Below are 13743 nucleotides of genomic sequence, written 5' to 3'. Positions count from 1 at the left end.
GTTTCGTATCGCGGGTGACCACTAGATATGTCTCGGTGTCGCCAGAGGTCTGCAAGGTCTGTGAATAAATTCAAGAGAATGGACGTAGAAAGCACAGGGGTGCAATGGTTGAGTATATGCTTATTCCTTATATTCTGCTGATTTGTTGTTGTCGTCGTCTTGTGCCCCAGCACGGAGCGATCATCGACTTTGGCCGAAGAAAGCGAGGACCACCTCGATGGCGACTGTGACTTTCGACCGCAACTTTTCAACACTCCATCGATTCATCTCGTTGCGCATTCCTTTGTCGCAACACAACATAATCAATTCACGTCTCGCGTGCTTGGTTTATAAATACCTTCTGGCTATCAGTAAGATGCGGTGATCAGTTGCCAGAGCCAGCTAAAAGGATGTGTGGTATCCACGCGTCGGTTTCCACCAAGGAGTTCCAAGGACCAACAGATGGATTGAAGCAGCTACTTTGCAACAGAGGGCCAGATCATCTAGGAGAAGAAGAGATTAAGTTTGAAGCCGAAGATGGTACAACGCGATACATTTCGTTTACATCTACTGTGCTTGCCTTACGGGGAGGTCACATTACCACACAGCCATTCAAAGACAGCGCAAGTGGCTGCATTCTCTGCTGGAACGGTGAAGCCTGGGCTGTCGATTCGACTCCCGTGGTAGGTAATGATGGCAAGTTTGTTTTTGACTTGCTGTTGAAGGCAAGCTCCTCAAACCTCTCTTCTACAGAGTCAGTGGATGCTATCGTCAAAGTTTTGCGAAGCATCTCAGGGCCGTTCGCCTTTGTATTTCTCGATTCCAATCATGGCTTCATGTATTTCGGCAGAGACTGCTTAGGGAGGAGGTCACTTCTCCTCAACAAAGATACCAGCCCGTTGGCTATGGAATTATCAAGCTGTGCGGATCACCTTGATTCTAATTGGAAGGAAGTGGAGGCGGACGGAATCTACCAGCTTTCGCTCAATGTGCAGACCGGTACCGAAGAAACAGAAACTGGTAGTGGAATTCCATCGACGCAGCCCCTATTTCCTTGTCAGAGGTATTCATGGGACGCCGGTAAATCCGTAAGCAAACACTCCCCTTTTTGCGCCAATCATCTCTACTGATGGTCTCACAGGAACCTAAGCTAGGAGTGTTCAATAAAGCGATTCCTAATCAAGGATATATGCTTAATCTGCACAGTCCTTCAGTCCAGCAATTACGAGACCAGCTTTACGAGTCATTGAAGCCAAGGATTCTAAATGTTCTCGTACCACCAGGACAAGTGACAAATCAAAACGTCCGAATTGCCGTATTATTTTCTGGAGGACTCGACTGCACCGTTTTAGCTCGAATTGCTCATGAATTGCTTCCTGCTGACCAAGAGATAGACCTGCTTAACGTCGCTTTTGAGAATCCTAGGACGATCAACGCCGCCAATAAAGCGTTACAAACAGGGAAGCAAAAGACGACCCCTTCTCCCAATAAAAAAGAAGAAGAAGAAGCTCCCGGTGGTTCTCCAGAGGTGTCAACAACAGTTTCTTGTTACGAAAAATGTCCAGATAGAGAGACGGGACGAAAGGCTTTCGCAGAACTGAGAAGTGTTTGCCCTAGCCGTCACTGGAGATTTGTTGCGGTAATTTGCCCCGATGCCACACAAATCACTTTTGTTGACGAAGAATAGGTCAACGTGCCGTACGCTGAGACGCTTGCTCACAAGTCCAAAGTGATAGGGCTGATCTCTCCGCACAACACTGAAATGGATCTTTCGATTGCATATGCATTATACTTCGCTTCTCGCGGCTGCGGCATGGCGTCTACTGACACCGAATCTGCAGCGATTCAGTATCAGACATCAGCACGTATTCTTCTGTCCGGTCTTGGTGCTGATGAGCTGTTTGGCGGTTATACACGCCACACGACTGCTTTTAGACGTAATGGTTACCCTGCGCTGCTTGACGAACTGGAATTGGACGTTCGCCGGTTGGGAAAGAGAAATCTAGGACGAGACGACAGGGTAATTTCCTACTGGGGTCGTGAAGCAAGATTTCCCTATCTTGATGAGTCTTTGGTCAAATGGGCTGTCGAGCGACCTGTCTGGGAGAAATGTGGCTTTTCAAATGAAGTATTGGAAGCTTCTGAGACTCCCCAAGTGGACCCCGAGAAAAAAATCTTACGTTTGGTTGCGTATGGACTGGGAATGCCGTCGGTGGCCGTGGAAAAGAAAAGAGCGGTACGGTCAAAATCCACTGTTCTCCAAGCCCTACTAATTATAATAGATCCAATTTGGTGCAAGGACAGCCAAAATGGAGATCGGAAGAACCAAAGGCACAACTTTGATTACCTAATTTCTACCAAGTGGTAACTCGAAACTTTTTTTCCTGGCAATGATGATCTTTCAGATACTACTGAATTGTATGGATGTACCTCTGGGAGTTCACTTGACTGCTCGACGTGAGTTTCTGCTTGACAGTAACCTGGGAGTAGGAGAGTGCCAAAGGAATCATATATTCTGCAATATTGAAGTCGTAAAGGCAAGTCTGAGCCATGATAAGAAGAATCAACTGGATTAGCCACAACATCGAGTTGATATCATCAAATTACCCAACCAAGTACATACATTCCCCACAGTCACAATATGAAGGAAATAACAGATGTCATTTTCATTCCCGTAAAACATAGCAAGCTGCTTGAAACATCGATCTACAAGAAGCCGTCCTTCACACATATCCTACACACCCATCCAGTCTCTTTACATACCGCTCCTTCTGCCTCACCTATCTACACTCACAATCCCGACTTATCAACCCTCACCACCCCATCCCCCATCCCTTCACCCCAAGCCCCCACCATCTCCTCTCCAACTCCTTCCCACTCCCCTCCCCCTTCTCCTTCCCATTCCCATCCATCGTTTTCACCATCCCCCACCCCACACAAAAAGTCACCACACCCACCAAAACCAGTACCAACGCCCCTAATGCCACCATCTCCCACACCTTCTTCCTCCTCTCCCGATCCCCGCCTCTGATCTCTCCACCCCCTATATCCGCTAACGCTTGGTATTCCGTGTGTTGGGTGGCGCTGAACCATTTCGTGGGTATGTAGTTGCGGAGGGGAGATGTGGTTATGGGACTTGAGGGGTCGGTGTAGGGGGAGAAGTTTTGGGGTGAGGGGAGAGACGGGGAGGTGTCTAGGGTGAGAGTGGTTGAGGGACGGGGTGAGATGGGGATTTCGGATATGTCTTCGGAGGAGAGGAGGCGGGATTGGACGCGGGAGGCGCGGAAGGGCATTTTGAGGTTGTAGTAGGTTTGATATGTTGTTTTGAGGTTGTAAATCGAATCTGAAAGTTGGATGCTTGGCAATTCGTGTAGATCATGAGTTGTTTGGTATGTTTGCAGTAGAAAGTACTTAGATACTTGGTTGGTAGCAGTTATCAGTTATCATATTTCTTTGTCTCAATTCCAAAGCCCATATCCAAATCGGGACTAGAAAATGGAAGAAATGCCATTCTAGAATAAAGAGCCAAAATTGAATGCATATTCTGTCGCTACGACATAGCAATTTTCCTCTTCACGTCCTCATACTCAACATTCCTCGCCCACTCCGCCCTCTTCGCCTCCAAAAACTCCCCCTTCTCAATCCACCTCGTCTCCAACCACTTCGCCAATCCCGCCTCATCAAGCGGTAACTCCTCTAGCGGTATCCTCCTCACATCAACATGGAACTTGTAACCTCTCCTCCCGCTTAAATCATTCAGACTTAGCGACTCCCAAATCGACGGCGCGTTCAGGAATTTGTTGTCGTGTTCGTACGCAATGGTCATGTCGTAGACGGCCTTGACATGCGGCGCTTTGCGCAGATGCTGGACCGTCGTCACGAAGCCCTTTGTGCGGGGATAGAGCAGGTGTTTGGGGAGGGGTCGGTCGTTCTCTTTACACCATTGGCGCGCGACTTCGTATTTCTTGGGCGTGTAGCGCGTTGCTTCGCTGAAACTGATGAGCCCTGAAGGTAAGACAATTAGCTTCGCCCTCCCCGCATTTTTTAATGGGAGGTCTTACACGTCGGCCATTTCTTCACGATGATCCCAGAGAATACGCGGTCGAGCTCTTTCTTATCCTTCAGCCAGTTCCGACTCACCATCGGCATCCCCATCGCCCAAATCCCCCACCCGAGCAACGGCACCCAGCGCAGCTCGATCTTCGAGAACCAGCGACAACGTCCTAGCATCCCCGCGCGGACGGCCAGCGCTTGGATCATGTAGAAATCCGTCCAGCTGACGTGGTTGGAGATCACGATGGCGGATTCGCCCTGGGGGAGCACGTCGCCAGAGATGGAGATCTGGCCGCCGTTGAGGATCTCGAAGATGCATTGGATCCAGTTCCAGTTGGTGAAGGCGACGAGCGAGGAGGCCGAGTAGACGAAGTTCGGGAAGAGGAAACTGAGCGGGAGGAGGAGGGAGAGGATCAGGTCCATGATTATGAGGTAGAGCGCCCATGGTGTGGTTATTAGGAGGCCGCGCGCGAAGATGAGGAGGTCTCCGGCGGCCATTTTGGGCGTGTGTGACGGGGATGAAGAGAGAGGATAAGGAGATGCAGATGCTGTGATGAGAAGAGAATTCAAAGCGGTCAGACGGTTGTTGGTGTCACATGGGATTGCAAAGGTAAATTGTTTACCCCACTACCAACAGGTACTCGAGTAGCGCATATCAGTAGGTCGATTCGCTCGAGTCTTACCTGCTCTACCTGATCACACCCCGCTTATCTGGTCAATCTCATGGTTCTGAGAACACACGGTACCTCTTAACAGAGTATGTATTGAATATAAAGAAATGCGACAAGAGCTCTGCCCTTGCGACGCACAATAACCTGGGCAGTCATCCATCGATAGATCCTTCAATTGATAGCCGAGGTGGGGAAAGGGGTCCTTGAACTGCGGCTCTAAAGATAAGGTTATGAAGGGTCCAGGCCAGGCACGCTAGACTAGTGTTTGGTCTCAGTGAAGAATCCCGTCCTATCCGACTCCGAGTGGAAACATCGGGCACTTATTGCGATGTCTGTCCGATTGGGTGTATTGCGCACATATCGAAAGGGCTTCGAATCTTGGAGACATGGACGTGACCGTTAGACTATATCTTTTTTGGGAACGGAGTTTCTCCATTTATGCAGTATCTGGTGGGGAGGAGGATAAGATGGGTACTGTATGGAGTTGAGGGGTAGAGATGCATGGCAGAGGAGGGGAGGGGATCCTTCGAGGGAGATGAGAGTTATTTTGAAGTGATAGTAAAGATTTAATGTTGAAGGTGTTAATGAGAGAGAAAAGAGAGATGATAGTTTTATTGCTTACGAGACACTACTGTAGTATAATTTGATGTCAGTGACTTGCTTGTACAAAGTACAACCGTTTTATCCCCAGCAAGAAGTCTGACCATAATCTGTACATCCTCCTTGGCTTCAGGCTCAAAGACTCCTCTTTCCACGCCCTCCCACCAGTATCTCTTCCTCTCCTGAACTTCTCTTCAATTACATCTCACGCCGAAACGTCACATCGGAAAACAGACCCCAGTTTCCGTCTCACAACATCCAGGTGTCGGGTATCTTCTTTGCACCGCCCCAACGTTGATTTAAAACGTTCCAGCCGCCTCTTGATGCTGCAGCTTACCTACAACGCTTTTCCCAGAACCCTCTCAAACTAGTCGTATCGCACATTATTAGCTCTACCGGTTCGCGCCCGTCACCATTACGAATCTATCACCTCTCATTCTCAATACACCATAAATCTGCGTCGCGATACTGTATTGTCTCTTTAAACCCTGCAGCGATCCGGATATTTTATGCGCTGCTGGCCCCCATTCAAACACCACCGTTTATTCCAAATACTCTCCACATCCCCGCGCTGCGGCATTGCACGCGCAACATCACAACGAATTAGCCACCACAGGACGTCAAGAAGGTATTCAAATACTTGTCCCAATTACTGGACCAGGTACGTCATGCACACCCTCCCAGAGCTTTATCTTTCAGTTCCATTCCTGTCGAAAAGGCGTCTCTCCCCGATGGATCTGACTTGACGGAAGCAACCTGCATGGGGCGATCTGGCAGTCAATTGAACATGGCTAACAGAAATCGGACAAATCAGCAGATATCCAGTGGTCCTTTTTGGTCGAGTACGGAATCGTTGGATCATCGAGACATGTCGCTCCCGTCGCCCGTTGATCAATATGGGAACAAGCTGAGTGGAAGTGGATATGGGAGTAGCGGGCAGTCGGACAGTGGGAAAAGTCCGCTGTCAATGAGCTTGGGGTTTCTTAAGAATTTGACGGAGAAGAAATCTACTCGTGGTACGTTGGACCATATATGGATACGACCTCTGCTAACCTACATAAGTTGATGGGCAGCCACCGAAGAGGAGAGGCCCAAAACCAGACAGCAAGCCAGCGTTGACTCGTCGACAAGAGCTGAATAGGCAGGCACAACGGTAGGACGCACTGTGCCGCTGACCACATGATGCTCATGTACTAATTACAAATAGAACTCACCGCGAGCGGAAAGAATTATACATCAAAGCACTGGAGCAAGAAGTCATCCGTCTCAAAGAAAATTTCAGTATGGTTACTCGCACTAAAGATTCGCTCGCGGAAGAAAATCGACAATTAAAGCAATTGTTAGCTCAGCATGGTATTGCATGGAATGGAACTGGAGGAGTCGATGAGTTGAATGTACAAGCCAGCGCGGGTTACACATCAAGTGGTAGCATATCTGGCAGCTACGCACCTGGTTCTCAGTCTTATAGCCCACCGCCGACGCACGCAAATCCTCAGTTCCAGCAATCTTCGCAAGGTGTTAGCAGTACAAATGGCCGGAGTACGACTCAACAGCAAGTCCAGCCAGGGGTAGACTATGATCAAGCTGGAATAGATTTTGTGTTGGGGTACGATCCTTCAAGAGCCTACATGTCGCCTCCCCCACATAACTGACGACGGCATCGACAGGCTCGAACGACCATGCATGGATCACTTGCAGTATCTCGTCGAGCTGTCAAGTGATGCTGATGGGCCAGCGTGTGGCCATGCTCTGATGGCTTCTTGCCCTCCAATGCCAAAGGTAGAAGACGACATACCTTTTGGGCACGGCCCGAGACAAAACGCAGATGCACAAAAGACGTGGGATTTATCGAAATCCGACCTAGCGAATCTACTCGATCTAAGTAAACGACTCAATCTCGATGGCGAAATCACTCCAGTCATGGCTTGGGGAATGATACTCGCCCATGAACGCTTCTCCGAGCTGAAACTTGATGACTTTGCGAAGATGTCCCAGGAACTTGGTGGTAAAATACGGTGCTATGGGTTAGTTGAGTTCCTCTTTATTCGCTTGTGTAACTGACATGAGATAGTTTCGGCGCCGTGTTAGAAGAATTTGAGGTCCGGGATGCCTTGGCAAATGTGTTGCATTGTGAGAACGATTTTGACATGACCTATTAACTTTAACCTGGATCTTGGGACTTGTTTGGATAAGGCGTTTAGCAGTGATACCTTGGGAATTACTACAAATTCTGGAGCGGGGAAAACGGGACTCGTATGCATGCTATGGTGGATGGCTGAATTATGTTATGTGGCTATTCAATCAGCCATGTCTAGGGACATGTAAAATATCAAAGCGAATCAACCTTAATCTACATCTTGTTATTTCAAACAGGACTTCTAATTTGAGACATGGCTATATTTGTTGGTATTCTCACTAGAGATCTTGATACGATACGATTTGCTTCCAAACTCTCAGCCCAGAATAGAGTATATGTTATTTCTTGGCGCTTTAAATCGAGGTGAGTCAGGTGATCGGTAGGCCGAACGCTCGGACAATTTTGACCACCACAAATCTGAAATATTCGCGACCCCACCAGATTTGTTGCCAAATTCAATCATCTCTCTCGTAAACACGCCGCAATCATGGCACCTATTTCTCTCACAGATATCATCTCGGCCCTGCCGTCAGAGGATTCATGGGGCCCCCCAACCTCCACGGAAACCACATTAAATGGCGTACCATACGCCCCATATTCCAAAGGCGACAAGTTGGGTCGCATGGCAGATTGGACAACTGAGGGCAAAGATGGAAGGGATGGTAGAGGTGGACGACAACAATATAACAGAAACTATAGAGGTTTGTTTGCCCCTAGTCTGGATACTCTCAATTTTCTGTAGAAAATGCGCAAGAAAGGAAAGTACTAACCCCGCGATAGATCAGCAAGTTTACGGTGCTGGAACTTCTTCCCTTTTCGCAGTTCAACTGGCCGAGGACGAATCGTCCTTCTCCGTCGTAAGCAATGTTCGCGATTCAACAAAGACAAGATTCGGCCGTGGTGGTGGATTTGCAAGAGGTGGACGAGGTCAGCGAGGAGGGCGAGGGGATACCAGAGGCGGTCGTGGACAGTTCCAGAGAGTTGGTGGAAGAGGTGGCCAACAAGGTTACAACAACTACAACGATCGTGGAGGACGAGGAGGTGCTCGTGGTGGTAGAAGATTTGGCTGGAAAGATTATGATAAGCCACAGCGAAACCGCGATGCGTCTGTCAATATTAAACCCGACTGGAAAATGCTGGAGGAGATTGATTTCAACCGTCTGGCTAAGCTAAACCTTGATACCGACGATGGAGAGGATCTCGATAGCTACGGTTTCTTATACTACTACGATCGATCATACGATAAGCAGGCTGTCAAGACTGCCGAGCGGAAACTCAACGTTGTTGATCGCGCTGCATACAATGTCACAACCTCCTCAGATCCTGTCATCCAAGAGCTGGCTGAGAAGGACGAGGCAACAATTTTCGCCACAGATAGCATTCTTTCAATGCTCATGTGCTCACCTCGTTCAGTCTATCCATGGGATATTGTTATTGTTCGACAGGGTAACAAGGTTTTCCTTGACAAGAGAGACAATGCTACCTTGGATATGGTTACCGTAAACGAGAATGCCGCAGACGCACCAATGGACGCTTCGGAAGGAAGCAAAGATGCTATCAACCAGCCAAGCGCTTTGGCTGAGGAGGCAACATATATCAATCACAACTTCTCAAACCAGGTTATGTTGGAAAATGAGAACCAGAAAGTTGAGATGGCTCACGAGAATCCTTTCTACAACCCAGAATCCGAGTCTGAGCCACCTGCTAGCAAGGCGTATAAATACCGTCGTTTCGATCTCTCGCTTAATGATGAGGATCCAGTTCACTTGATTGTACGAACAGAACTTGATGCTGTTCAAAAGAATGCTATCAGTGGTGAGGATCAATTCATTACTGTCAAGGCGTTGAATGAATTCGACCACAAGGCACAGGGAAGCGGTGGTGCTCTTGACTGGAGAACAAAGTTGGTCAGTCAACGTGGTGCTGTCGTTGCAACGGAAATGAAGAACAACAGTTGCAAACTTGCAAGATGGACGGTCCAAAGTATTATGGCTCGTGCTGATGTCATGAAACTTGGGTATGTGTATTATGCTCCATTTTATATTGACTGGCTAATTATCCTAGATTCGTTTCCCGAGCAAACCCAAAGACCAACGACAAGCACGTTGTTCTCGGCGTTGTCGGATGGAAACCACGCGACTTTGCATCTCAGATGAACCTGAGCTTGTCAAATGGATGGGGTATCGTCCGTACAATCGCTGATATGTGTCTCAAGCGTGACGAGGGTAAGTATGTGTTGGTCAAGGATCCTAACAAGCAAATTTTGAGATTGTACGAGGTACCGATGGGCAGTTTCGAGGATGATGGGGAGGGCGAAATTATTGACGAGGCGGCTGAGGAAGAGGAGTAGATGTCATACCTATATGGGAGAAAAGCATAATGATAGATGAAGCTCGTAATCGCTCATGAAATGAATTGATGAGAGAGGTTTCAAGATGATAATTCTGATGATCTGTTCATGTGTATTTTCCTAAGGGTTTTTTGGTGGGTATGAAAGGTATTCCTCTACATCTTGAGATACAACTATTTCCTTTCGATTTGGCAACACATCCTCTCCTCGAAACCTTACGTCTATATCAAAGCTAAGCGTGCAAGTGCACCGAGCTCTCAAAAAAATCCTCGAAATAAGCACTACTATCCCTTCTCACTCCCAAACACAAGTTGTTCCTCTCTTTCTCTCAATTCTTTTCCCAGGGCTGCCCTCCAGAAACAAACCAACAGGCAACCAACTCATCCCACCCCGGATTGGTCACGTCGTACAGCCCACATTGCGCGTCCCTCCGTCACACTTCAGCCTCACTTTTTCTTATCCCATCTCTTTATTTTCTTATTTTCTCAGCACCTCTCAGCCTCATCCTCTGCTCTTTCGAAAATCTCTGCCTTCTCTCAAAAAGATATCGTATAAAACATGGACGCAGACTCAGAAACCGGCCGCTCCAGTCCTCCACCCCTCTACACATCTCGCGCTCCCTCCATCCACACTCCCCTCCCCAGCGAGCGCACCCCGTTATTCGCACCTCCAAGATATTCCTCTCGCGCGCCTAGCATCCTCGAAGAACCGAATGAACGAACGCCGTTGTTTGCGCCCCCGAGGTATACGTCGAGAGCGCCGAGTCTCCTCGAGTCGCCAGGACAGTCGAGTATACGTGATTCTATCCCTAGTGAGCGCCCGCCGGCGAGGAAAACGTTTAGAGAGAGGTATGGGGAGGCGAGACGGAGATACGCGGATTTGAGAAGGGGGTATGCGGGGAGATTTGGCGGGGTTAGGAGGAAGGTTGGGGGGTGGGTTGGGGATGTGAGGAGGAGGGTTGGGGATAGACGGGTGAAGATGAAGGGGGTGAGGTGGGTGGTGACTCTGATGAGGTGGTTGTTTTGGGTTGGGTTGGTTGTGGGGGTTTTGGGTTGGGGACGGTGGTTGTTTGGGTTAGGTAGGGAAGGGGGGAGGGAGGTTAGGGTTGGGATTGTGGGTGAGTTTAATTTTTTATTTTCTCTTGATGGGTGGGGAAGTGAAATGTGTGGTGAAGGGGATGTGATATTGGAGCTTCAAGTATTGTCGACTTTGAAGTTCGACCTACTTCCTATTCCTTAACCACCACACTCCAACCTCATCAACCTCCTCAGATTCCCAACTTCCTCGCATCCAACTGACACCCACAGGCGCCGGCCCCGCAGGAATAGGCGTCCTCCACGCCCTCTCCCAGCAATTCCCGACCTCCAAAATCAACCTCAACATCACCCTCTTCGACTCCTCCCCCACAATCGGCGGCCGTCTCACCTCCCTCTCCAACTCCCCCATCAACATCACAGCCTCAGAAATAGCGACAGGCTGTCTATCCCATAACACCCATTTCTTCCCCCCTTCATCCGTTCAAACAATCAAAACAACCACCAGCTTCACAAATGGCTTGTCCATGCCCCGTCCCAGATCCGCGCTCCCTTTCTTCGCCTGGGTGAAACTTCTGTTTAGATATGGCTTGAGTGTGGAGTATGCTAAGAACTTACCAACTGGGACTATGGACCGCTTTCGTGGCCTTCTTTCTGATATTTCAGAACCGTATAGAACGCCGTTTGGAATTCTCCAAGATATGACTGATGCGACATCCCTCCCGGCGTCCACTCGTCTGGGTAGGAATCACATCCAAGGGGCCTACGTTTCCGAGATCCTGGCCCCGAAGGTCCGAAGACAGACAGGTTGTTCGATATCCGAGTTGAGTGATCTATCGCTTTCGATGGCGGTGGAGAGGGAAGATTCCGGGTTATGTACCGACGCGTTATCGTATCAGGTCGTTGCTGAGAAGAAGGTGAAAGGGAAAGCGGATGTGAGACTGGATACTAAGATCACGGCTGTACGACGGAGTGGTACAGATGCCTGGAGTTTAGAGGTCCTAGGTGGAGAGGTGGAGGAGTTTGATATTGTGGTTTTGGCTATGCCGTATAACACGACGCTCCTAGGACTACCGGATCAAGAAGATGAGGAAGTGGTGTATAAACCCGCATTTCTAACATTCGTTTCCACAACGGAAAAGGCACCAGTTGTGAATGGGAAGAACAGTCTATTACCGATTAACCCTCAAAGTATGATCGCAAATTCCAGCACCGAGATGTACGAACTCACATATCTACGTCCATATATATACAAGATCTCCTCGAACGCGCAGATCTCAGATGAGCAGGTGAGTGAGCTTTTTGGCGAGGGCGTGACGGAGGTGGTGCGAGAGGAGATGGAGTTTGCGTGGCCGGTTATGAGTGCCAGAAGTGTGGGTGAGTTTGGGAAAGTGGAGATTGAAGACGGACTGTGGGGGATGGGCGGGAGCGAAGGCGTGGTTAGTTCTGTGGATTGGAGTTTTGTGGTTGGTGAGAATGTGGGGAGGATGGTTGCTCATAGGATTGTTACGGGGAAGGATTGAGATCTGAAATCCGACTGTCCTCTACCACAACTCTATTTCCTGAAATCAATTCACAAATTCTCCCACACCTTTTATCAAAATCGACACGCCGTTGCACACAGTCGACCACGTCAGAACACCCAACTTCCATACCGCCACGCCACATCCAACCACGATGTACAAAATAACCAATATTCCGCCGAATTGGAGCATGATAACCAGACTTTGGATGAGGTGGCTGATAAAGTACCAGGATAGGAGGTATTTCAGGTCTGTGAGAAACAACGCAATAGCGGTGGGCGGTGGTGGCGTCTTGCGGTATTCGACCGGGAATATCCATTTGACAATTGGTTTCTCACCCGGGATGAGAGAATAGCTGTAGAGGACTGCGAGCTTTTCGGCCGCGGCCCATTCCGCGAGGGTTGAGAAAGTTTCGGTGGTTGAGTGGTCTGGTTCGGCTCCGTCGCTCTCGAGTCCGTTACTCTCGTGGTCGACGATGTAGTATCGGCCGTCGAGGTCTTCGATGTCGACGCCTTCTGCTTCGCAAAATTCGTAGATACGTGCGTAATGAGTTGCTGACTCGTAGTTACTGGGGTCAAAGTCGTCGTCATCCGAGTCGTCGGAAGAGAGGTAGAAGTCTGAGTCGTCGAAGTCGCTGTCGTCGTCGTCGGTATTGGGGCTGTCGTAGTTGGGGCTCTGGTTGTCTGGGCTGTCAACGTCGCTGGTCTCGGTGTCAGAAATGTCGTTGTCGGAGTCGTCCATGTTGGGGTCGGTGATATCGGAGCTGTCCATATTAGAGGTTTTGATATCGTAGTCATTGTGACTATGTCTGGTCGATATAAATGGATGAGATTCCTTTGGAGAATCGATATCTCTTAGATGGAGAGACATTTTGAAGATGGTAGCGATGGTGAGATCTTTATAAAAGTTGGAGATAGTCGAGATAGCTAGTGAATTTCGTAGGTAGTAGAAATGATACGTAACTGCTCGATGTGATAGCTATATTGCAGATATGGTGTAAGAATCTCGAGGATGGCCTATAGAGGCTGAAGATGAAGTATCTGGCCGCGATTTTGATGTGAAAAGTAATCACGCAAATCTTGTATATGGTGCGTAAATGTCGCAGATCCGGAAGATGATGTATGTGTCCGAGTTGTCGATGTGAATAGCAGACACTGGGTATAAATGCGGAACCTGTAAACGAAATTCGTAAATGTAACTCTTAAACCTTGAAGATCTTGAAGATGATGTATATGTCCAAGATGTAGATGAGAATAGCAGGTATTGGGTATAAACGTGGAACGTATTAACGTAATTCGTAAATATACCGTTCAAATGCTGTAGATGCCGAAGACCGCGTATAGATCTCTGAAGTGTTAATCCAGATGGCCAAATATCGCAGATAGTTCGTGGTGAT

The 13743-nt window shown here is 48.6% G+C and overlaps 7 protein-coding genes across 7 annotated transcripts; 4 read left to right on the top strand and 3 right to left on the bottom strand.

Moving 5' to 3' along the window:
• Nucleotides 1-389: 389 nt before the first annotated feature.
• Nucleotides 390-2330, top strand: GLAREA_12361 (Adenine nucleotide alpha hydrolases-like protein; the record flags this gene model as incomplete). The annotated part of the gene is made up of 4 exons (XM_008083143.1): nucleotides 390-1067; nucleotides 1121-1618; nucleotides 1667-2215; nucleotides 2262-2330. The coding sequence occupies 4 exons, from the start codon at nucleotides 390-392 to the stop codon at nucleotides 2328-2330; spliced, it is 1794 nt and encodes a 597-aa protein (XP_008081334.1).
• Nucleotides 2331-2792: 462 nt separating this feature from the next.
• GLAREA_12360 (uncharacterized protein) lies at nucleotides 2793-3272 on the bottom strand (the record flags this gene model as incomplete). The annotated part of the gene is made up of 1 exon (XM_008083142.1): nucleotides 2793-3272. The coding sequence occupies one exon, from the start codon at nucleotides 3270-3272 to the stop codon at nucleotides 2793-2795; it is 480 nt and encodes a 159-aa protein (XP_008081333.1).
• Nucleotides 3273-3529: 257 nt separating this feature from the next.
• GLAREA_12359 (Glycerol-3-phosphate (1)-acyltransferase) lies at nucleotides 3530-4530 on the bottom strand (the record flags this gene model as incomplete). Its single annotated transcript, XM_008083141.1, has 2 exons — nucleotides 3530-3984; nucleotides 4041-4530. 2 exons carry the CDS (start codon nucleotides 4528-4530, stop codon nucleotides 3530-3532), a joined length of 945 nt encoding a protein of 314 aa, XP_008081332.1.
• A 1641-nt stretch (nucleotides 4531-6171) lies between these two features.
• GLAREA_12358 (uncharacterized protein) lies at nucleotides 6172-7462 on the top strand (the record flags this gene model as incomplete). Its single annotated transcript, XM_008083140.1, has 5 exons — nucleotides 6172-6319; nucleotides 6366-6456; nucleotides 6511-6909; nucleotides 6971-7327; nucleotides 7375-7462. The coding sequence occupies 5 exons, from the start codon at nucleotides 6172-6174 to the stop codon at nucleotides 7460-7462; spliced, it is 1083 nt and encodes a 360-aa protein (XP_008081331.1).
• Nucleotides 7463-7927: 465 nt separating this feature from the next.
• Nucleotides 7928-9790, top strand: GLAREA_12357 (uncharacterized protein; the record flags this gene model as incomplete). Its single annotated transcript, XM_008083139.1, has 3 exons — nucleotides 7928-8141; nucleotides 8221-9457; nucleotides 9505-9790. 3 exons carry the CDS (start codon nucleotides 7928-7930, stop codon nucleotides 9788-9790), a joined length of 1737 nt encoding a protein of 578 aa, XP_008081330.1.
• A 558-nt stretch (nucleotides 9791-10348) lies between these two features.
• GLAREA_12356 (FAD/NAD(P)-binding protein) lies at nucleotides 10349-12347 on the top strand (the record flags this gene model as incomplete). Its single annotated transcript, XM_008083138.1, has 2 exons — nucleotides 10349-10907; nucleotides 11098-12347. The coding sequence occupies 2 exons, from the start codon at nucleotides 10349-10351 to the stop codon at nucleotides 12345-12347; spliced, it is 1809 nt and encodes a 602-aa protein (XP_008081329.1).
• A 45-nt stretch (nucleotides 12348-12392) lies between these two features.
• On the bottom strand, nucleotides 12393-13217 carry GLAREA_12355 (uncharacterized protein; the record flags this gene model as incomplete). The annotated part of the gene is made up of 1 exon (XM_008083137.1): nucleotides 12393-13217. The coding sequence occupies one exon, from the start codon at nucleotides 13215-13217 to the stop codon at nucleotides 12393-12395; it is 825 nt and encodes a 274-aa protein (XP_008081328.1).
• Between the last annotated feature and the right edge of the window lie 526 nt (nucleotides 13218-13743).

The sequence above is a fragment of the Glarea lozoyensis genome (genome assembly GCF_000409485.1).
Source record: "Glarea lozoyensis ATCC 20868 chromosome Unknown GLAREA18, whole genome shotgun sequence".
Classification (NCBI taxonomy): domain Eukaryota; kingdom Fungi; phylum Ascomycota; class Leotiomycetes; order Helotiales; family Helotiaceae; genus Glarea; species Glarea lozoyensis.
The sequence above is the reverse complement of the archived record's forward strand: the minus strand, read 5'-3'. Positions and strand labels throughout refer to the sequence as shown.